Source organism: Venturia canescens, chromosome 9, assembly GCF_019457755.1.
Source record: "Venturia canescens isolate UGA chromosome 9, ASM1945775v1, whole genome shotgun sequence".
NCBI classification, from domain to species: domain Eukaryota; kingdom Metazoa; phylum Arthropoda; class Insecta; order Hymenoptera; family Ichneumonidae; genus Venturia; species Venturia canescens.
Window position 1 is genome coordinate 5272304 of NC_057429.1, and position 22787 is coordinate 5295090.

The window sequence follows — 22787 nt, forward strand, 5'->3', positions numbered from 1 at the left end:
AGTTTCCAGAGAATAGATCGAACAACTTCTTATAAATCATCGAGCATTTATTTTTTGGACTACACGAGTAACACGTCGGGTTTCATTCATCAGTCGAGGTTACATAAAACATAAATGTACTTGTCTCCAATTTTTACATTTTCTCTGCCAACTAGTTCTCGTAATTGTTTGAATTGTTTAAATAAAAATATCGACCTATTGTAAAATCATACCTTGTTACGTCAGATTTTTCCTCCATCTCAGTGTGTATTTCTAACCATTATCTTACTTATTGAAAGTGAAAATTAAAATGAATAATTAATATAAATATTTAAAGGTCTCTCGAAGCATCGAAAGCAAAGCATATAAAAGATGAAATTAATTATGAGCGACCTTTTAAAATGAATATTTTGAGTTAAAAATTTCAGAATCTCATTGGTTTTTTCTGGACAATATTTCGGTGTATCGAGCAAAAAAATTTTTTAAATAAAAAAATTCAAATTACGACTATTTTTGGAATTTTTAAAAATCTTGAGCGACCTTTAAAAATTTTTTTGTTGACTTGATTTTTGGAGGGGGCTCTTGAAACATGATAAATTAACATATTTTCATAGGAGCCGCTGAAAAAAAAAATAGTCGATTTTTTTGCGCCACCTTAACGAGCATGTTGCATTATTTTATATTTAGATTTATATGCATGTACCCATATTTATTTTCATATACATAAATATTATTTGCATTTTTATCGACATTGATATGTATAGTTATTTTTTATATTTATTGATTATAGTATTTTTATATATTGTAACGTAACGCTCTTGCCGACCTGGCCTGAACGCCGCCACGCGTCGGTTCGAGCTACCTTATTAATAAGGAGCAGGTATGAAGGAAAACGCGGAAACTAAGAATTCTTGTGAAAAATTAAAATAATCGAATTTATTCAAATAACTGATCGAATTTTGACAAAAATAAAAAGCTTCGCGATTGCTTTTGATGATTTAAACAGTTTGGTGTTTTTTGTTTTTATATTGTCTTGCGTTGTTTTACCGGATCAGCCGAGAGAAAGACCCGAAAGACCCGAAAACGTTGCAAATTCTCTGTCTGAAAAATTTTAAGTTTCTCAATTTTCGAATTTTAAAGTGTACAAAGAAAAATCTGTTTTTTATTAAAATCGCAAAAACCCGAAAATTAATGTCTACCGCACGCTGTAATTCGCGAAACTCAATATTCCTGATGTCCTGTCAAGCTTGTTTTTTATTATATTTTTTTTTTTTGAATAAATGAATCCAAGAGGATCTCTTTGCATTTACAATTTTTCAACTTTGTTTTTTCTCGATATAATTTTAATTCGACCTATCGCCTCTTGGATTTCTGTTAATTTTCTAATTGGGTTAGGTCTCCGTACCAGACCAATTCGGACAAGATTTCTATTATCAAATTTGAACTTGAAATATTAATTTACAAAATTATTACAGCTCTGCTCTTAACGATCATAAAAAGACAAAATAGAATCTACTATGGAATATGACAGGATAGCGTGGACCACAGGCTCTGGGATTGAAACGTCACCGAATCGCTCGCAGATCCTGTGCATCTACTAGGTTGGGTAATTCACCGTCCACGGGCTCTGGGATTGAAACGTCGCTGAATCGCTCCGAGATCCCGTGCAACGGAAATTTGGAAAAGCTAAGAATGGACCCTGGACTCTGGGATTGAAACGTCACCGAATCGCTCCGAGATTCCAGGCATCCAGGAAAATTTGGAAATTTTTAGAGGTTAGGTGCGGACCCTGGACTCTGGGATTGAAACGTCACCGAATCGCTCCGAGATTCCAGGCATCCAGGATAATTTAGGAAAGGAATTTATGAGTCTTGAGCAGAGTGCTTAGTTAGTATTGTAAGAGAGAGAGAGAGAGGTCCGGGTTCATCCTTGAGGCAGGGAGAACTGACTGCCGAATGAGTCGCGCAGCGCTTCTTATACCCCGTTGCCCCCCACCATGAAATTCTCAAGCGCCGAGAATCTCAGTTTTCGACCGGTTCTGCGCATAAACTTGTAACGCCTTCTCCGATTAGCCCGTTGCCATGATTCGAGCTCGCCCGTTGGTTGAGCGGCTAACATACGATGCGCGGACCACCGCTTTTTATGATTTTCAGCTTTCAAGAGACTCGGCAGAGTCTCGGGACAAGTGCATTGACAGCCCTGTCGTCTGCTGGCCCGAGGCTCTCGCCGAGACTATATTATCTCTGAATAAAACGATTCGCGGTGGTGGGGGTAAAATCGACATGTCATTTTCTTGAATTGCGAAGCTCAGGAGTTATGTCGCAATTTGAAAATTGAACTTTCAGCTAATTAAGAAATTCTCTTTCGATTGCGCCCAAAATCAGCATGATCGGTGGCGTAATTGCTGAGAAAAAACTTTGCACGGGCTCAAGATTATGCAAAAAGTACCAACGCATTTACGCAGCTGACGTATCCGTAGCAACCCATATACGGGTTCAGACCGATACATACAAGGGCTTCTTGATGCCCATCATAACCAATCACCGGTGAGAATCTATCCGTCTCGACCAATCGCCGATGAGAAAGTTTCTGATAGTCCTCAATGTTTTCTTGTATACCGTCTGTTATCGTCTGTTATGTTATTATAAAGTGATTGCGATCGTAGCCCCGTGGATCAACGGTGCAAGATTTGCAAATTTCGTTTAAACAAATAAAACATTATTGGAAATAGCAGTGGATATAATCAATTTTATTTTTTTCATAAAAGAAGTTTCAATAAGTTTCGAGCCCAATTCACGACAATAATATCTATAATAAATAAAACCTCAAAAGTGGATTAATTGATCTCATACAGTGTACTGAGAGTGAGTAAAATGTTGAGAAGTGAAAACGTGAATAATGTGTGTCGTGAAAATTAAGAATTATCTGTTCTACTTCGATATCGTAATCCATAAAAAAACTTTAAAAAAAATTTTCTTTAAAAATTGTCAAAAAAATTATTTTATAAAAAAAAAATACAGTACAATTCGAAAAAAAATTCACAAATCTAGAAAAAACATTATGTTTAAAAAAAAAATATTCTGTATCTATTTTTTAAAGTTCAAAAAAATCAAATAATAAGTAAAAAATAAAAAACCGAAAAATCGCGTTTGAAATCATTATGCAAACCGATGCCTCATCCTTCTTATTTGATTCGAACAGCTAAATCAATTGAAAAAAATTCCATCTAATTTACGTGCAGCATTAAAATTTATTATATCAATTCGAGGCCAAGTATTTTCTAATGAATTGAAAAAAGTTACCACTTGAGTTACGTACAGCACTAAAATTTATGATATCAATCAGTGGACAAGTATTTTATTAGTAACTCCAAATTTTGACATTATTAAAATGTTCTAAGAAGCTTTTAAATCCAAAAAAAATCACATGAAAGCTAGTCATTCGTTACTCTATGGTGGCAAAGACTTATAAGAAAATCGATTTTTTTCAGACTTTCAGGATCCTTTGGTATTATTCACAAAATTCAACGTCGATTGGATCGATACAAATTATGTTTAAATATGTGTTAAAAGTACTTGTCCGGCCCATCACTTTCCGTTTAAATTGTTTATCCAAATAAAAATCAGGGCTTGTCTAGAACTGATGGTTCACAAGTCACAAGTATTCATGCAGAGGGAATTGAGAGAATTATCTTTACGTAATTTTTACTTAGTTGCACTAATTTAATAAAAAACGGAAAAAAATTATTCCGCAATATACAAGGGATTTTATTCTGCATCGATAAATGAAACAAATTGTACATAATATATATGTTCATGCTTCCAAAATAACTCTCCAGTTTATATTCAATGATGTCAATTCTTACTTCCTACTTATTCTTCCAGCGAACGAATTCCATACGGACTAAGAACTAACCTCTACTATTATTAAAAGCATTAAACTAATAATGAATCGCATTTCAACAAATTTTTAACCAGATTCTGCCGTACAATTTCATTTTTTTATGATTGATTTTTTATTGAATGAATAGCGTGCCGGACAAGTACTTTTAACACATATTTAAACATAATTTGTATCGATCCAATCGACGTCGAATTTTGTGAATAATACCAGAGGATCCTGAAAGTCTGAGAAGAATCGATTTTCTTATAAGTCTCTGCCACCATAGAGTAAGAAATGACTAGCTTGCATGTGATTCTTTTGGATTTGAAAGCTTCTTAGAACAATTCAATAATGTCAAAATTTGGAGTCACTAATAAAATACTTGTCCACCGATTGATATCATAAATTTTAGTGCTGCACGTAAATTGGATGGAATTTTTTTCAATTGATTTTTCTGTTCGAATCAAATAAGAAGAATGAGGCATCGGTTTCCAAAATGATTTCAAGGGCGATTTTTCGGTTTGTTATTTTTTACTTGTTATTTGATTCTTTTGACATTTTAAAAAATAGATGCAGATTAGTTTTTTTTTAATATAACGTTTTGTCAAGATTTGTAAAGATTTTTTCGAATTGTTCTGTAGTTTTTTTTATGAAATAATTTTTTTTACAATTAAAAAAAAATTTTGTTTAAAGTTTTATTTATGGGTGAAATTATCAGCAAACGGGGGACCATCAATGTACTTGTCCCAACCTTTTTTTTCCCTAGGGGAAGTTTATGGTTTGATATCACGTCTTTTTTCTCAAAAGATCCTTATTTATGTTCAGATGACTATAAGATTTTAGTTTAAATTTCTATGAATTGTTTGTAATTTTTGGCGTATAACGTTGGTTTTCACGAAAAAGACCTATTTTTCGTCGAAATTGTACTGAAAATATTTCGATAGAGGTTTATTCTTGGACTTTGGTGATTTTTCTCCTTGTCTTCTAATATGTTTCGTCCATTGGGAACTCAAGAGCATGGAGCAATGCGTGTTGCGGGCTGAGATATGATTTTCGGCTGATAACGTTAGGAAAAAGAAAGGAAAAGAGGAAAGATAGATCAAATTCAAGACACAACAAATCCAACAGAATCGGCCCTTTTTAAATGTTGCTTTGCATTCTGAATCTAGACATTTTCGTGTCATTCAAAACGTGTCCCCGATGAAATATATTTCCAAAGTTTGCAAGTGGCTTAATTCAACAGAGCAACGGAATTCAAAGACGTTTAAGGTATCTGCATTGGTTTTGGAGAAAAACAATTTCAGGAGAATTCAGGAATGACTTTAAAAGTTTAAAAACTCAGAATAAAATAGAAAACGGAAAATTTAGGAATTTAGAAAAGCTGAAGACGTATGTGATGAATTTTTGAGATTACATGTTACGGTTGGAGTAAAAAATTTAAATGATTGGCACACATGCTGCGACACAAAAATATTAAAGTTTGGAGGTATTCGCTTCATACCGCAGTAATACAAACTTCAATAGTATTTAAAAAGAAATACTTAAAAACTTGCTAAACCAAGTTCTATTATTCATTCTCATAATCAAATATAAGGGGTGATACTTAACACACATATTTATGCACAGAAATTTCAGAGTTCGCAGGTATCTGCTGTGATTCAATGTATCTGCGCAATAAATTTTGAAGACAGCAATTTAAAATCTATCCATAAATGAGCAACTGAAGACTTCTGTGATGAGTTTTTTACTTCACATATATGTTACAGTTAGTGTTATAAAGTAAAATGAGTGGCACAGTATATCAATTTTATAATTCGCAGATTTTTGCTGTATTTCAATAATCCAAATCTATAGTATTATAGAGAAAAGTTGGCAAAAGTCATGATGTTACGTTGAAATGACATAGCGAACATTGTATTCAGAAATTCTGTATGTTCCCATGGATGTTAGCAGGCATTATATTTGATCGCATCCAAAACTGAGCAACTGTAGACTTAGCGTAATGAATCTTTTCACTAATAATTCCACATTTGTAATTTGCAAAGTGGGAATACTCAACATACATGTCATTTCATAAGTATTGTTGTCAAAATTTGTGTTTGCCTACTGCATTCCAAAGATTCGACTTTTCATATGATCAGCAAACAAAGCATACAAAGACTTTTTGGAATAAGTTTCAAAATTTGTTACTCGACAGACCAGGTGGAAAAAGAATAACTACACTTATATCAAGACCAGAAACTGTTTTGAGAATCTGATGTACAAATTGTGAGATTGATGATCATAGCTGGAAACCTCTTGAATCACGTTACCACAATCAGCATGAAGAAATAGTAGAAAATCATAGGACACATATTAGGCAATCAATTAATGATATGTATCGATCCGCTGCAAACCAATGGAGTGAAAACAAGGATCGGAGAGGGCAGAGCCAAACTGAATATGAAGCAAAATATGGGAAACATGAGAAATAAATTAGAAAACATTTATTCAATTAAAGTTTACAACATCATTCTAACAGTTCTGTGGGTTTCAGTTGTATTTATTCATATATATAACCTGACGCCTTCATATATATAACCTAGCCACTGACGATATATTTACACTGGACAATATTTCTCGCACTGTGATTAAATTGAAAGATTATTTTAGTTAACGCTTATTTCCAGTCGAGCAAAATAATGAAATCTTGAAAAATTTTCGTTGACATATGCATCGCGCATTTTTTATATCCTTTTTCGCACACATATCACAGACTACATTTACGCGGCCGCTTTGATACTGGTTTAGTATATCACAAAATTTAACGAAATAAATAGTAATATGCACTTCGTTAGCAGATGACGAAAATTATTTTTAGTTATCCCGCACGCACTTGATAACATCATAACCCCAAACGTCAACATGACGTGAAACTTCGGCTGGTGACTTTCGAGCTCTCGGCATGTGACGTCAGTCCGCGACACCGCCGCGAAGTTAGACCGAGGGACATGAGGCCTTTGATGGTATTATATACAGACATGTCAAATTTCTAAATGTGTTAGTAACTTTTGCATAATCTTGAGCCTGTGCAAAGTTTTTTCTCAGCAATTACGCTACTGATCGGGTTGGTTTCGGGCTCATTCGAAAGAGATTTTGAAATTTAGTCTCCAAACTAATTTTCGCCTAACAAAACATCTCTTGAGCTCCGCAATTCTAGAAAATGACATGCCAGTTTTACCCCCACCACCGCGAATCGTTTTATTCAGAGAAAAGATAGTCTCGGCGAGAGCCTCAGGCCAGCAGACGACAGGGCTGTCAATGTACTTGTCCCGAGACTCTACCGAGTCTCTTGATTCGTTTGAAGAAGGAAATGTGAAGTAAAAATTGCCGTCATTTCAATATAAACTGGGGAGTTAATTTGGAAGCTTGACAATTTTTATCGGCCGAAGAGGGTACTTTTTCATTAATACATAATAATATCTCTTGTATATTACAGAAAAATTTGTTTGCATTTATTATAACGAATGCAATTAAGTTAAAATCTCTTGGAGATAATTTTCTCAATTCCCTCTGTAGGCATACGTGTGATCCATCAGATCTAAAAGTCCTGATTTTTATTTGAATGAGCAATTTGAATGAAAAGTGATGGGCTGGACAAGTACTTTTAACACATATTTAAACATAATTTGTACCGATACGAAATCAACGTCGAATATTGTGAATATCAAGGGATCCTGAAAGTCTGAGAAGAATCGATTTTCTTCTAAGTCTCTGCCACCATAGAGTAACAAATGACTTTTACCTATGATGCCATTTTTTGGTGACTTTTTAATTCACTAGAACTTTTTCAAGTTTCGGATGCTTCCCGTAGGAATGAATTTCTCACGTTCTATTTGAATTTTTTTTTCCTTTACAATATAATTACGGATTTGTATTTCTTCTAAATATAATGTTTTTTTCACGATTTGTGAAAGCTTTTCTTAATTGTGTTGTTGAAATTATTTATAGTTGGTTTCGTAATTTTTTTTAATCCATATCATTATGTTTTTAATTTTTTTCATTCGTCATCCGATGTATTTATTTTTGCATTTATTTGACAACGTTTTGTTCATTTGAACACCAAACGTTTTTCATACATTACCAAGATTTAGCAGATTCAATTTTTTTTATTCATTACGTTTGAAATGGTTTTTTTATGACCTTTAGTAATGAATTGCTCATTTGAAGAAAGTTTCGAGAGAATAGATCGAACAACTTCTTATAAATCATCGTACATTTGTGTTTTGAAGTACATGAGTGTTACATGGGGTTTCACTGAGTGAAACTACTGTCCAGGTGACATAAAACATAAATGTACTTGTCTCCAATTTTTCAACAGCATTCGTGCTGTTACTTATGATTTTACTACATACCCTTGTTCCCTTATTCTTGAATGACAGAATTAAAGTCATAACTATAATTACAAACGAGCGAAGAAAGCGAACAAATTTTATCCATTCCTGCATTAAAAAATGAACAAGGCTCAACACTATAGTAAGTGCCATCACTATGCACAATTTATAGAAAAAAATCATAATAATCACCCAACATGATCCATAAAATGATACTTCATGTCCACTACATTTATATCACGTTAAGCTTACTTTAATATTTTTAAAAAAGTAAAAAAATAATTCTACCCGTTTATTTGAAAAAAAAAAATTGTTTTCCATGTAACTTCACAGGTTCTTCGAAAGTGGGAATAAAAGACTCACTAATGATGAGAAACGAAATTTAATCATGAAGCAAGTGGTCGGAAATTTTTAAAAAACATATCCAAACATTGGCCATTGGCCATCCAATCATTCGTCGATGAATTCTCACACGATTTCAGATTTTGATGAGTTATTGGTAAGTGTACATTGTTGATTACGGCTCAAACTTTGTCTAAATGCTTCAAAGTAACGTTTAAAAGTAAAAGTAAAAAAAAATTCAAAATATGGTTATATTTGTAACGGTAAAAATCACGGGTATAATCTTCGGAAAAATCTGGAAAAATTCCGTTTCGTACTCTTTAATATGAACAATAAGTGTGCCAAATTTCAGATTTCTATCATTATTATTATGGGAGGCAGATAATAATTAAGTAACAAGTTTCGATAAGTGCACGTGTTTTGCATTTAAAATTTTAACTCTTCGGTGGCACCTGTTTAAATTCTCCTAGCGCATTCAAATTTGGTGTACATTTTTTTGATGGTGATGTTTCCGCAAAGGAATTTGCAAAAAAAAAGTGACCTTAATTGCGGCCACTCTAATACCAATATACACTACTGGAAACAATTAAAGGAACAAGAAATTTCCGTCATTTTTTCCCAATTTTTGAAAAGATGTATCTCACTCAGTCAACAATAGTCATATTTACGATAAATAGAAAAGCATCTTGAAGCTTTGTTCTTTGACTTTGAATATTGTAATAGAACAACCACACACACGCACGAGCGCCGCGATCCCCACCGCCGAGCACGTACACACCCTCCCGTACGCGCTAGGCTCAGCGCGTCAGCTCATCGTTGCCCAGCAACGAGAGAGACGAACGATCCGAAAATCCAGATCGATCTAGATATCCCCGCCAAGAAGACACTCGATGTTGTTCGTCACGGATATAAAAGGCGAGCAAACTGGACATACAGCAGTCAAAATTCCATAATTCCAAACTACATAGTCTCTTAACGATCACTACGTATCAGCATTGCGCCTGACGCCTAGTGAGAGATTCCTCGAGTTCCCAGTGCCGAGTGATCGTATCGCACGATTGCCTCGCACCGTCCCGTCCTGTAGCATCACCGAGCATTGTACTAGCATCGCGTCTAGCGCATATTCGGTGTTCCAAAGAAAAAGGAGCAACGTGATCGTATTGCACGATTGCCGCGCTCTGTCCTATCCCTTTAGCATCACCCGCATGTGCAAGCAGTGCGTCGAGCACATACCGGGTGTCCCGAAAGTGCTAGGGTGCACGTAAGCGTGTATACGATTACGAACACCGACGCTTTTTCCCAGGATATGGATTTTATCATCTTGTAAGGTGATAAAGGATCCGAGGGTCCACCTGTGTTGTCCCCTGAGCACGCCCGGCTCATAAAATGGAAAGAACTCGATTCCGTGTACTGGCATAGCGTCCAGCGCAGGAGGAAGGTTCTAACGATATAACTTAAAGTGGCTGTGATCCGAGTGCCTTTCCTCTTGGGGATCCGGCGGGCATCTCTGAAAAGGCAGAGGGGAGGCCTCCCTCATGACTCCAGACGTCATGAAGTCACGGTGGGCCCACGACGATAAGCCATCAGGCAATTGCAGCACCTCTCCTCCAGGAAACTCCCCCGAACCCCACCGACCGAGGCGCCGTATTGCACGGACAGTGGCACCCGAATCCACAGCTGTGCGGACGGTGCAACTCTCGGTTGCTACGGCGGGAGAGGCACGGGCAGCGTTCAACGGATGGCCTATGCCAGCGTGTCCTCTCAGCCGTCCGCAGGTTGAGAGTGATGTTCGAAGCTCGAAGACGATGTGAGAAGAGTGTTCCCCGCGGGCGAGATCGGTTTGAACAGTGAGGTAGTGTGGGTGGTATAAATTAGCCATGCGCTCGGTCCAACGTGGCGGAGGCAGGGCCAAACCTCGGGAACTACAGTAGATTTCTGAAATATTGGAATCAAGGTAACACACGAAAACTGAACTCTTTCTCTCTCTTCCCAACACGGGCCGGGAATAGGTAAAACAAAAGGTAATTGTCGCGCAACAGATAATAGGCGCGAATCCTTAAACTAAATCTTAACATTACGTAGCGGTGAGTCTCGTTCCGAACAGCGCCCGACGAATCGCAATGGCGTCAAAATGGGCCGCAAACTCGGTCCACTGGTCGACACGGTTCGCACGAGAGGCGGGGCAAAATGTCACGTCACAGCATTTATTAAGAGACTCGGTAGAGTCTCGGGACAAGTACATTGACAGCCCTGTCGTTTGCTGGCCCGAGCTCGCCGAGACTATCTTTTCTCTGAATAAAACGATTCGCGGTGGTGGGGGTAAAATTGCCATGTCATTTTGTTGAATTACGCAACTCCTGAGTCGTCTATGGCTTTGAAAATTGAACTGGAGACTAATTAATAAATTCTATTTCGATTGCACCCAAAATTAGCTATATCGGTGGCGTAATTGCTGAAAAAAAACTTTGCACTGGCTCAAGATTATGAAAAGTTACCAACACATTCTAGAATTTATGTGTCTGTATTTACAACAGAATCAAAGGCACTTTGATGCTCTCGAGTTTCTGATTGGTTGGATCCACGGTCTTGCATACAGGTCTGGAAACTCTGCCCAAATTTTGGTGGTGGGGGTAGGTCTCTTATGCATGAAAGTTTTTGTCAAAAATCGACACCACGCGGCGTTGAGATCTTGCTTACCGGATAATCATAACCTTAAAATCTAACTGAACGTGACGTATAAACAAACACGAATTATTTATATCGCATTAAAGCGTTGAAAGAAAAAAAATGTCGAATTGTTTGCGTCATTGTGTATTGTTATTTATTTACCCATAAATATTAACGTATAACATCGGCCAATAAATTATTGAAAAAAAATATCTATTCAATAACTTATTCGAACTTTTTACGTTATTGTATATTGATTGCTATTCAACTAGTAAGCTCTTGTGAAAAAGCATTTCAAAATTGAATTAAATTATCACAATATTGGAAAGAATGAATAGTACTGTCAACAGATTTTAAATAAATATGAATCAGCATCACGTTTCAAACATTGGGGTTGAATGTGACGGATATAGGCAGATGTGGGATTGCGGTTACTAGTGCTGTCTTTGTTCAACACCTTCATTGCCCCCGCACCGTCCCGCGCCGTCGTGGTCTATAAGATAGCTGCGCCTGAGCGGCTGAGTACGAGCTCGCGTGGCGCGGGGTTTGAACGTGATATTTCGTTTGAATAAAAGGGAGTGCCGTTTCAAGGATTTATACATAAATTGTAGGAATTTCCCTTTAATTTATTTTGTTACATCACTATTTTTGCGTAAAATGAGCCGGAAAGGACATATTGCCGAAAAACTGTTTTATTAAAATCACGACGCGAGCGACAAAGATACGAGTTGGAAAACTGAAAATTTTAAAAGAGAAGGTTCAAAACAATAAACCCACTAATTTTGAAACTTCCAGAAGACTTTCCATATAAAACTACCAAATGACTGGACCAATTGGTGACGTGAATAAAACCCGGCAGTGCTCCGCTAACGCGAGAGCGCTCCTCCCGTACCCCTTTGGCAGACTTCTGTGAAACCAAAAATCGTACCAGGGGGTAAGGCTGTCCCGTTACAAGATAATACAATTAATAATATCTAAATACAGTAAAATGTTTACCAACTTAATTGTATACCGATATATCTCAATAAAGAGCAAAAATCTTCAAATCATACCTCATCATACGTTGATCCGAGCAAACAGTCAAAATTAACGGACAGTATGAGATCACCAACTTGCAAACCAGCCTGCAACAAAATTACAGAGTTCAATATTTCGTTTTATAACATGTTCTGTAATATATTGAAATCAGAGATGAATTTTGCTATTTTATCAAATTTAAATTAAACAATGTTTTTCTTCGTTCAAATCACGATTCAGATTTATAGAGAATTGTATTTCAAAGTAATAAGTGAAAATATCAGGATGAAACTCTTGAAAAATTGAAGTAAATTTTTCATTTCGAGATCGAACGTCCACATTGCGTATGCGTAATAATGAGTTTCACCGATCACCGGTTTTGTTAAATTTTGATAAATTCGCGTACATGCGTGATGTTGACGTTGCTCGACTCAGCCAATCAGGATCAATGGGGAATCACAGGAACAATGAATGAATTTAGAGCAGGAATCCCAGGTTTGTGATTAAGTCGCGCAGTAAATCACGAAATGTCGGTATTATTATCATTATTTTCTTTATTCGAACGGGTATAAAAGGTCGAGTGCAGAGGCCGGTAGCCAGTTTTGTCTCGAATCTTGCTGAGCTACACTCGCAATCGCAACAATAGACTCGTTCGTACACTAGAGCTTTCCAAACAAATAAAGAAACATAAAAACATCGCTCATGCGAAAATCGCTCATAGATCAAAGAGCAATATAACATCGCTGCAAAACCACTCAGATTTCGACGCACAAAATAACATCTTTCCTGCTCACGCTGAAAGGGCCGAGTTCATTCGAGTTCGTTTGAGCTCAAGATTTTTTGATGTCTTTTTTTTAAGTTTTTATTATGTTTAGATTGTCATATCCATCTGTTGATATGATAACGTACAAAAAAACCTTACAAATAAAACGTTTTCGTGTCGTGGTTTCAATTCTAAACGTTAGGTCATAGTAAAGACATTTCGATGTTTACAGATTTCTTGATAATATTTATGTTAGTATCTATGTTTTTTGATTATATTTTTCGTATATCAGATTTAAAACTTTTATGAGTGCGTGGAAAAAAAAGAAGGGGGACTGACTATTAGCTAGAAAAACCACGCAATAGTTGCTCTGACAATATCAAGAGACTCGGCAGAGTCTCGGGACAAGTACATTGACAGCCCTGTCGTCTGCTGGCCAGAGGCTCACGCCGAGACTATACTTTCTCTGAATAAAACGATTCGCGGTGGTGGGGGTAAAATTGGCATGTGATTTTGTTAAATTTTGAAACTCATGAGTCATCTGAGACTTTGGAAATTGAACTGGAGACTAATTACGAAATTATTAAAAAAGCAAAAGTTACTAACACATCATGGACTTGTCGTGTCTGTATATATCCTCAGCATCTCAAGCAAAAACGATTGTTGCCTTCCAGTATTCTGATTGGTTCATTGATCTCGGCTCACTCCAGCTGCTAGACCGAAACCCCTCTCAGACTCCATGTTACATATTGAAATGTAACACTCCCGGAGCGGCCCAAGTCCGCTGAAACTCTCGAATACTACGCGACTGAGAAATATCGCGGAGCGATGAACGGGTATGCATCCCACCCGGCGGCCATCTTGGCGACTGGCACAAAGGCCCGAGCAAGCCGGTGGGCAACCCTCTGAACAGCGTCACTTGCCAGAAATTGATACTAAAATTATATATATTCATTTTAATTGTTTCTAATCTTTGTTGTGTTAGCGAAGACCATCGCGAAGGGACGAGTTATCAAGGACGAGTATTTAAGAGATTTAGGCCAAAAGAGCTGAACTCCAACTCGATACTTTTACAACAAGTTAACAATAAGTTTATTTAAGAAGTTACAAATTCGAGGTTTTATTGCCTCGAGACCAATCGTTACAATTCTCGTCAAAGACTGTCGAATTTTGATTAATTGGTAAATTTACAGACTCGGGGCTTTTTCCCCCTCTCGCGACATATGGTATGATATTCTTTCTCAAAGTTTCGGTGATGACATCGAGGGTCGATGCGCTCGTTCGGGAACGCCGATATTTCGCCGTCGATGCATTTATGCTGAGAATGCTTAATCAAGAGACGCGGTAGCGGCTCGACGCCAAGTATTAAAAGAAATAAACGAGAGTGTAAAAGAAAAATCAGTGCGAGCCCTGCCGCACTCTTATATACGCGAATATGTCGATTTATGACGTCATAATGTTTTTAAAACCGTTCTCGCGGATAAACCATTGTAGTTAAAAATCTGAAAATTAGTGATGATTTTTTTCGATTTTTCTCTTGTAATTGATCCTTATTGCAAGTAAATCCGTTCACTCAATCCTGAGATATGTTGATTTAAGCTATTAAAATCGAATGTTTCGGTACGCTCTAGTCGCTTGGAGTCAGAAAGACTCCAAGCGACTCTAAGACTTAAGTAGCGTTTGTTCACCTTTGGACATACGTCCTTTGCATGAAACGTGACTTTTGTCCCGTTTCGTTTCGCCCAGTACACTGAACGCGAAATCCCCTCTACTCGCGCCCGATCGAGCGCGAGAGACAGCGCGTGAACACTCGTTCCTTCTCTTTCCCACTTGTCGTAGCGTGGCGAGAGATCTATACATTGTAACGCAATTTTTCCCCACAAGCGAGGTCGAGCTGGGCGCCAGGTACCGAAGTACCGTCGGAATACCGACTTATTTTTCACCCTCCCTCGCCAAATACGACCCTCCCAGCCATAAAGGGTCAAAAGAGATACTTAACGCGTAATTATTTCAACTCAAAATGCAGTTTATTAGTCGGAGGTAGTTGTGACTCGCAAACAATAATACAAGAAAATAATAACACAATTTGGATCCCATCCAATTGATAAACAAAAAAATAAAGAAACGAAATAGGCTATCGAATCAATCGTATGCGAGGAGAGAAACCACGTAAAAGAAAATTTGGAATCACCGCTGCGAGGTAGTCCCCAAATGCATAGGTAAGCAGCGGTGCGTCGTGGCTTGTAGGCAACTTGACGACTCCATTTCCAAAAGAAAATATCAAGAGACTCGGCAGAGTCTCGGGACAAGTACATTGACAGCCCTGTCGTCTGCTGGCCTGAGGCTCTCGCCGAGACTATACTTTCTCTCAATAAAACGATTCGCGGTGGTGGGGGTAAAATTGGCATGTCATTTTCTTTAATTGCGAAGCTCATGAGTTATTTACGGCTTTGAAAATTGAACTTTTAGCTAATTAAGAAGTTTTCTGTCGAATGAGCCCAAAATCAGCATGATCGATGTTGTAATTTTTGAGAAAAAACTTTGCACGGGTTTAAGAATATGCAAAAATTACTAACACATTCAGGATTCGACGTATCTGTATACGCGTACTCCAACCGCTACAAACATAGGCCTCTTGGCCCCCATGATCACCAATCCCTGGTGAGAGAAATTTTGTTGCAACCAATGACGGGTGAAAGAATTTTTGGGCCAATGGCATACAATAAAAAGAGCAAGGAAGTTTGGCGGAGAGCTAAGGAGCCCTCGAGTGCTCGAAAGCACTCGAAAGTCACCAGCCGAAGTTTCACGTCATGGGGTTATGATGTTATGAAGTGCGTGCGGGAAAATAAAAATAATTTTCGCGTCATCTAACGAAGTGCATACTAATATTTATTTTGTTAAAACTTGTGATATACTAAACAGGCATAAACGCGGCCGCGTAAATGTAGACTGTGATCCGTGTGTGAAAATAAAAAATGCGCAATGCATATGTCAACGAAACTTTTCAAGATATCATTATTTCGTTCGATTGGAAATGTTAGAGAGAGAGTAGATGACGCGCAAGCGCCTAGCAACGTTTAGTGCGCGCGTGAGGGAACCTCGCCACCTTACCGCCTTGGCAGTCGAGTGAACTGACCGGACGCGGGAGGTTCCGACGCGCTGAGAATTGTAACTGCGTGGGCGTGATAGTCTGTGTGTATGTATTGGGGCCTAGGAGTCGCGATCTAGGGCCGACATCCGTCTGTGTGAACCGCATTGTAAATCGTCGTAAAAGAGTGTGTGGATTCAATACGCAATAGGGTTGTAGCCAGAAGAATTAACTGCAGCCCGGAGTCTGGCCGAGTAGCCGTGTGAGTATTAAAAGCAGGTCAGGAGGCCTAGGATCAGTGGATGTGAAACGGATATTTAACATTCAGAAGTGGGATTCGAAAGAGTCTGATTTTCGGAGTGAAAATTCGGGTCTTGTAGTGAAACAACGTGCGACGCGGAAGAGGAAGTGCTAAGTGAGGGGAAGTGTGATGCGCAAATGGTCACGGAACGCGAATTTGACGCGTTTGCCGTGTCACGTGGCAATATGCCAGTTAATCATTCGTTCGGGAGAGGACGCGGTGTGCCGCGAGGGAGTAGTGAAGGGCTGAATAGCTGTGTTGGAGCGTTGGTGCGGGAAGGCCGTGAGAATTCTGGCCACGAGGGAACCCGTACGCCGCAACAAGTGGGAAGAGAAGAGTTCATGGATGTAGAGGGAGGACCCTCGACGAATCAAGGGGGCCATGAGGTAGAAGAAAACGGCCCAGGAGCGCAGCAGAGGAACTCCGGTCACCAATCAGGGTCCGGAGTACCAGCTAACGACGAACGGTCAGAAGCAAGAACCGAGCCGGTAGTCGCTCCCGAGGGACAATCGTCCTTGAATGAGAACGCGAATCGCGCACAAGTTCTAAACGCGTTACAAGCGCTGCTGGCAACAAGCGACACAGAAGCACTAGCGCAATTATTGGCTAACGTGATTGTGAGTCGGCAGAATCCGGCGCCACCAGTCGTGTCCACGACAATACCAACCTATCACGTTATACCCGATTTGTCAAAAGACATAGAGAACTTTACGGGAGATGGTAAAGGGGGGATACGTGCTAGAGAATGGCTGGATAATTTGGAGGCGCTACAGGAGCTTCATAAGTGGCCCGACGATTATTTGTTAGTGGCGGCGCGGATGCACCTAGCCGGAGGTACGCGCGATTGGTTTCGTGCGAGAGTTCGCACGTTAAGTAATTGGGAGGAATTTCGCGCGGCGTTCAGGGTGACGTTCGTGTTGCAGGAGGAAACGACGTCGCGTTGGGATAGAATGCGAGCTCGAAAACAAACAAAGGAAGAGTCGCTTTCACAGTATTTCTATGCCAAAGTGCGTCTGTGTGGTGCTTTGAATCTGACATTCGAGGAAGAAAAGGGGGAACTGCTCCAAGGACTATTATCTCGAGAGTTAGCTCGAACTCTATTAGCAGCGAGGCAGTATACACAAGTTACCTTTGACCTGTTACATGATATGAGGTTCGATCGGTGTCTACAAGTGAGTCGCGACGTGGGTCGCGAGAATAACAATCCGCGGCATCGCAATGGGAGATACGACAACAATAATAATGGAGCAAAGACAGTATCGAGTTCAAAGGTTACCGACGGAGCAGCCGGCTCAGCCGGGACGGTAGGAGCGCAGCAAGAGCGCGTCTGTTACCAGTGTCGGCGACCGGGACATCTGGCACGCGACTGTCCAAATCGAGCAAGAGAAATTACTTGCTACGGATGCAATCAAAAGGGACACATTAGTCAAAATTGCCCCGCGAAGGCTCAGCCTGTCGCGAAGCCAGTGCAAGTAGTGTCAATGAAGTGCGAACCATAGGTGCAAAAATATTTGAAGGAGGCGAAAATAAATGGACGAAAAATAGTGGTGTTCGTGGATACCGGGAGTTCAGAGTGTTTAATACAAGAATCTTGCGTGGTACGCGAACAATTTACAACCAAACCAGCGGCGTATTCGTTGAAGCCGTGGGGTCCGCCTCAGAATGTGGTGGAAAGTCTGGGCGTAATCAGCTGTGAGGTAGAGATCGACGGAGTAACTATACGAGATCTCAAACTACACGTCTGCCCGGACGATCACCAAGCGGTGGACATTATCATCGGTCGCACATTCCTAGACGCCGATAAGGTAGAATACTACAGAAGTGGTTAACGTTTATGCGAGTCGAGGGCATGTCAGAGGAGCCGCCAACGGAGTTATCGACGGTACGCACTACAGAACAGGTGATGGTTCCACCGAACTCAATGTGTTTTATCGGAGTCGATAACAAAGAGCAGTCCGGTTTACCCTTCGCGAATACGAGCACGCACGCGCGCGAGGTGCCTCGAGGTATGGTGACGATACGGGGAGAAATAATGAACATTGAAACGACCGATCGAAGGACTTTAAATCCAAACGACATTAAATTGTCGGACATAAATATCGGAGGAGACCAATCGGACCAAGTGAGGAGGGAGCTGTGCGCGTTATTGCGGGAATTTAGAGACTGTGTGGCGATGAGTCTGTTTGATTTGGGACGAGCCAAACATTGCGAAATGGATATAACGTTGAAAGCGGGTGCTGCCCCGGTAAGCAGTAAGCCCTATAAAGCAACTGCACGTGAGCGAGACGAGTGTCGGAAAATTATTGGTGAGTGGCGCGATGCAGGAATCGTGACAGAGACTCACTCTCCATATGCGAGCCCGGTGCTGTTAGTGAAGAAAAAGTCGGGCGAATCGAGGCTCTGTGTGGATTTTCGCAAGTTAAATGCAGTGACGGAGCGCGTTCATTTTCCGCTCCCGAACATTGATGACCATCTAGCACAAATAAGAGACAGTAAACTATTTATTGTTCTAGATTTAGCTCATGGTTACCTGCAACTTCCATTGACGGAGCGGGCTCAAGAAAAGACAGCAATAATTACGACCGAAGAAACAGTCCAATTTACGAGAATGATATTTGGACTCATGAATGGACCGGCGTATTTCTCGAAAGCGATGCAGAAGGCCTTGGGACCGCTACGTGATGAGGTAGCATTGTTCTACCTAGATGACGTCTTAACACCCGGAAAAAGTTGGGATGACCTTAGGCCTAAACTGAGGGCAGTGTTAGCGGCATTTCGTGAAGCAGGTCTCACCATTAAGTTGACGAAGTGTCGATTTTTAATGTCACGGGTCTCATACTTGGGACACGAAATATCAGCAGATGGTATAGAACCAGGTCAAGAGAAAGTACAAGCGATCCGCGACTTTCCAACACCAACTAATGTACATGAGGTGAGACGATTCCTGGGATTAACCAGTTATTTTAGAAAATTTGTACCACGATTTGCCCAAATAGCGACACCACTGTCGCGATTGCTGAAAAAGGAAGTGCTCTTTAAATGGGAAGAACTGCAACAACGAGCGTTCGAAGACTTTAAAAGGAAATTGACAGAACACCCGGTTCTGCAAACATTCAATCCAAACGCTGAGACAGAGTTGCATACGGATGCCAGTGCGGTGGGGTTGGCGGGTATGTTACTGCAGGAGGACGCAACGGGAGCCTTTCGCCTGGTGTATGCAGTTAGCAGAAGGACGTCAGAAGTAGAAAGCAGATATCACAGTAGCAAGCTGGAGTTGATGGCGGTAGTCTGGGCTGTGTGTCGACTACGAGCCCTCTTAGCAAATATTACCTTTACTGTTGTTACAGATTGCCAGGCGTTATGCTATTTGAATACGCAGAAAACATTGAACCCGCAGATCATCCATTGGCACGATTTACTGAGCGAGTATACTTACAACATCACGCACCGAAAGGGCACGAACATGGCGCATGTGGACGCATTGAGCCGCGCACCACCGAACCTGCAACAGGGCAAAGAAGAAGGGGAAATACTTACTGTGGGAAGCGAGGAGGACATTGTACGAATGTACCAGCAAACGGATGGAGAGTTAAAAGCCAAGATTGAAATTCTGTCAAAACCGGAACGTGAACGAACCCCATATGAGCGAGGCTGTGTGCACGAATATGAACTGAGTGGGGGGATTCTGCTAAAATGTCGTGACAAACGATTATTTGTGGTGCCGAGAAACATGCGAAAGGGGCTCGCTATTCGCTTCCACGATTTGAATAGTCACCCAGGCGCTGAAAGAACGTCGGAGCGTCTTTTGGAGCACTATTACTTTCCCGGGGTAAAGCCATACATTAAGCGGCACGTACGTGCGTGTCTACAGTGCGCGCTGGTAAAGGCGAAGCCGGGGAGGCAGGCAGGGGAGTTGCACCCCATTCCACCGGGTTCACGGCCGTTTGGGCTCGTACACATGGATCATCTGGGACCCTTCATTACGAACAAGCGAGGAAATAAGTTTGTATTGGTAATAATCGATATCTTGACAAAATTCGCAGAAATTCGAGCGGTACGGGATACGAAGACAATGACAACTCTTCGCGTACTGAAGGATTTCGTCTCAAATTGGGGACCACCTGGAAGAATCGTATCAGATCGGGGCACCTGTTTTACCGCCCGGGTCTTTGAAGAGTTTTGCCGAGAAAATGGTATCAGGCACACGTTGAATTCGCCTCGTCATTCGCAGGCAAACGGGCAGGTAGAGCGGTTAAACTCTACGATAACAGCCGCAATTAGTGCGAGTATCACGGACGATGATGGCCAATCATGGGACAAACATTTGAGAAAAATACAGTCCAATCTGAACGAGCTGACGAATGCGGCAACGGGGAGAAGTCCGTTCGAACTATTGCACGGGTACGTACCACGACGGAACGATGGGGCGATCCAACGGGTCATCGGAGATTTTGAGCACGGGTATACACCTCCAACGACACTGCAAACAGAAGCACGAGTGCAGATACACAAAACACAACAATCAATGAAGGAACGGTACGACCGCAGTCGTGCACGAAACAGCAATATTGAAGAAGGAAGTATAGTGTTTATGAAGACTACAGCCCCTGCAACTGGTGAGTCAACGAAGCTCCACCCCAAATATCGAGGGCCATTGATAGTACTCCGAAAGTTACCGGCTGATACTTACCAAGTGGCCGAGTTAGAAGATGATACGCGTGGACGAAGATATGCTGCAACTGCTCATGTTTCGCAGCTGAAGGTGTGGAGATCTCAAGATTCGGATTCGACATCGGAGGAGTCGAGCTCAGAGGAAGACAAGGAGCAATCAGTAATCCACAGTGATAACGAAGTAGGTGGTAGTGAAGTAGTGCAACCAAGCCGTCCCAGTGCCGACATAAAAAGCGAATGTGGCCTCAAAAAGTTTGAAACGAATGGAGGTAGCGTGAGCGAGCGGATGAAAGATGAGAGTGAGCAAAAACGGCGTTCGAAGCGCGAGATCCGTCGGCCGATCAGATACGCCGATTACACGGAGTGAGCTTAGGAGGATGTGTGTGTTTTTTTTGTCGGATCTCAAGAATGTGACAAAGTCCTATGAAAATATTATGTTCCTTTCGTTTTTCCTTGTTTTATTTAAAAAAAAAAAAAAAAAAAAAATTGCTGAAAGTTTACCCTCCAGTATTACGCGTATGAATGTAAGGATGAAACGATAGGCGCTCGAGGACGAGCGTCCGCTAGCGTGGCCGAATGTTAGAGAGAGAGTAGATGGCGCGCAAGCGCCTAGCAACGTTTAGTGCGCGCGTGATGGAACCTCGCCACCTTACCGCCTTGGCAGTCGAGTGAGTCAGTATGGCAACGGCAAGTGAACTGACCGGACGCGGGAGGTTTCGACACGCTGAGAATTGTGACTGTGTGGGCGTGATAGTCTGTGTGCATGTATTGGGGCCTAGGAGTCGCGATCTAGGGCCGACATCCGTCTGTGTGAACCGCATTGTAAATCGTCGTAAAAGAGTGTGTGGATTCAATACGCAATAGGGTTGTAGCCAGAAGAATTAACTGCAGCCCGGAGTCCGGCCGAGTTGCTGTGTGAGTATTTTAAACAAAAGCAGGTCAGGAGGCCTAGGATCAGTGGATGTGAAACGGATATTTAAGGGTGAATGATACAAAAGTCGGAATAATTAGAAATTGATCAAATTTGGTGATAATGTTCTTCAACATCAAGTGCGAAAACACAAATTTTTTCAAAATTTTCTTCTGTTTAGTTATCGAGTAATTACGCATTAAAGCAGATTTCTTATGCCTGGAATGTATACCTATATATTGAGACGATCCAGACGGGTCGATAAAATAGTTATCGGACGTACCGATAAAGTAGAGCGCGATGCGACAATCAATCAATCGAGGCGCCAGCGCCTGGGCTCGCGTATCGACCCACCTCGCATCGATCATACACGTTAACTATCTCTTTAAAATCCACTTCAATAACTTCACTCGTTTAACATGAAAATATGTGGAACTTACGAAATGATTAAGGAAAATTAGGAAGGGGGAAATCTCACAAGAAAATCACTTGCAAATTAAAAAGATTTTATAACAGCAATAAATAACAGCAAGATAAATAACAGCAAATAACTCGTGTAAATTCAAATTCAAATTTATTTCGCGCGGCTCATAGAACAAACGCACATTCGCCAATCAAGAGATCCGACCAATGCAAGAATTTCACGAACAACGAATAAAGTAATCAGCCATCAACAATTGGCCCGTCAAAGTGTCGCGTTGGCGCATCGCCGGATCTCCGGAAAATAGGCATTGGTCCGAGCCAATCAACCAATAACGACACAAAACTTAACCAATCGGGTATTTTGAGAAGGC

At 40.5% G+C, this 22787-nt stretch overlaps 1 protein-coding gene across 3 annotated transcripts in view; it reads right to left on the reverse strand.

Annotated features, from left to right (window-relative positions):
* The window catches only part of inaD (inactivation no afterpotential D), a 2962486-nt gene that overhangs the window by 834390 nt on the left and 2105309 nt on the right, over nucleotides 1–22787 (reverse strand). For all 3 annotated transcript variants that reach the window (XM_043429353.1, XM_043429354.1, XM_043429355.1), the window contains one exon: nucleotides 12296–12367. In XM_043429353.1, coding sequence (XP_043285288.1) covers nucleotides 12296–12367 — 72 coding nt within the window. The remainder of the gene's footprint in view (nucleotides 1–12295; nucleotides 12368–22787) is intronic.